This window comes from Rhagoletis zephyria, unplaced genomic scaffold, assembly GCF_001687245.7.
Source record: "Rhagoletis zephyria isolate East Lansing unplaced genomic scaffold, Rhagoletis_zephyria_1.1 Rzeph_scaffold_53602, whole genome shotgun sequence".
NCBI classification, from domain to species: domain Eukaryota; kingdom Metazoa; phylum Arthropoda; class Insecta; order Diptera; family Tephritidae; genus Rhagoletis; species Rhagoletis zephyria.
Genome location: NW_016210655.1, coordinates 1 through 1,894, shown reverse-complemented (window position 1 = coordinate 1,894; position 1,894 = coordinate 1). Strand labels below are relative to the sequence as shown.

Sequence of the window (1,894 nt, the reverse complement as noted above, 5' to 3'; positions counted from 1 at the left end):
ATCTTGAGAAAATTATCCTACAAAATTGTTATGTTACTATAAGGATACTATTTCAGGGCTAATGCATCCAAGATCATTGAAGAAGGCTTTAAGATCTGTTAGCTGTTGTGGAATAAATTTAAGAAAATATTTTTTGTCCCGTATTCGGCTCTCATAAATATGGTCACCGTAATTATAGCAAACAATTGATGAGATAAATTTGAGGCTAAAATTGTCGCGTTTTAGAAATGCCGCGTTAAAGGAAATGTGATCGGAAGAAAAGTTAGATGTAAAATTGTTTGGAAATTTTAAGGAAGTTCCTACCCGTATTAACAAATGGTCTAAACTTTTTTTCGCTTGATAACTTTTTAGTTTATTTAGAGCTTACGCGGACAGCTACTACGAATCTTTTTCCTTATTCTGAGTTTTCTTATGCGCAAAATAACAACACTTATATTGCGCAAATACAAATTGGTACAAATTATATTTTTTTCGAATTCTTATTCGATTAGGTATATTTTGCGCATTAGTTAATTAGGACTTGAAAAGTCAGTATATCGATAACAATCCGGAATCCTTATTTTAAAATTTTTTGGTTTGTAGAAATTCAACATTCGCTTCTCAAAAGCTTTACTGTAGTTCAGTGTATATGTTGTTTGACTGGCGGCACACACCAACGAAAGTATAAAAGTGAATGTAGGCCAATTCAATTACTTGTGGGGCTTCCTCGCCCATGCAAAATATTCGTAAACTGGTCTCACAGCTGGTGGTTTTACTTTCAGTGGGGTATTGGCAGCGCTATGCACATTACATATCTCACTCGTTGGTAACAGCAAACGTATTTACGGCAAAGAGTTTAGAAATGAAGCCAAATACAAACCAGCTTACTTGTAATTCATTTAGATGTGCATCCTGTTCAAAGGCTACACATGAACATACTTTAATAAGTAGTGGTAACAAACAGACTTTCAATGTTTGATCAAATTATTTTTTAACGTGATTTCTTATCTTTTAATGTTTTCTTTTTTTCAGGCATTCTAAACAATCTATTCGAAGGCCTTACGGACAAGGATGAAACTGTGCGCACGGCCATCAAAAGTTCCCTCATAAAAATATTGGAAACACATCCGGCGCGCGCCACTGACATACTTGTGGACTATCGAGGAAGAAACCCCAAGCTGCCAGAACAAACAGTCATCACATTGTTAAAGTGAGTTTGTTTATGTTGCTGAAATTATTTTTAAATATGTGTTGTACGCGGAATTCGAGTAAGTCGCCTTGTCTGAGCCCCGTTTGTCTCGAACGGCGCGGATAGATACTTCCCAAATTGGACAGAGTTAAATTCGAGCTNACACCCAGAAAAAGGTTTAGTTATAATAACCAAGATTTGGTTATAGTGATCAAGTGGCATAGTTGGATATGGCGAAATAAATATATAGTTCACGAAAGTCTGCAATTTACTTAAGACTTCTAGTTGGGACAAATGTATATTTGTTAATAATTACAAAACGACTACCTTGATTGTACAATATTGTTAGTTGAATAAAGTCATTGTTGAGCAAATATAAACAATGCTTTGGTTGTTCAGTTTGACACAAATAAAAATTTACTCGATGTTTGTTGTGTTTACTTTCTTCTTTTATTTGCGTATATTAAGCATAAAAAATACGTACATATTTACATAAGTTAGTTACTAAAGTTACTATATATCCACTGAAAACCCCCCGTTGGCATCAAACTTTATATTTTTAAATAACTATGCGCGCACCGAAACAACTCGCGGTGATAGAAAAACTGAGACAAACAATTCTGTGCAAGTCACACACACCCTTTTCTTTCTCTACCTAGCGCAGCGATCGACATACTACATGCGTGTTTCACCCATATACGAACAGCGGTAGCGGAGCAATGATTT

General features: G+C 35.1%; 1 protein-coding gene across 1 annotated transcript; it reads left to right on the top strand.

Moving 5' to 3' along the window:
- Positions 1-684: 684 nt before the first annotated feature.
- LOC108356060 (uncharacterized) lies at positions 685-1,189 on the top strand (the record flags this gene model as incomplete). The annotated part of the gene is made up of 2 exons (XM_017607191.1): positions 685-932; positions 1,012-1,189. Coding segments are annotated over exons 1-2 (398 nt in total), but the record flags the coding sequence as incomplete, so codon positions are not given.
- Positions 1,190-1,894: the final 705 nt, after the last annotated feature.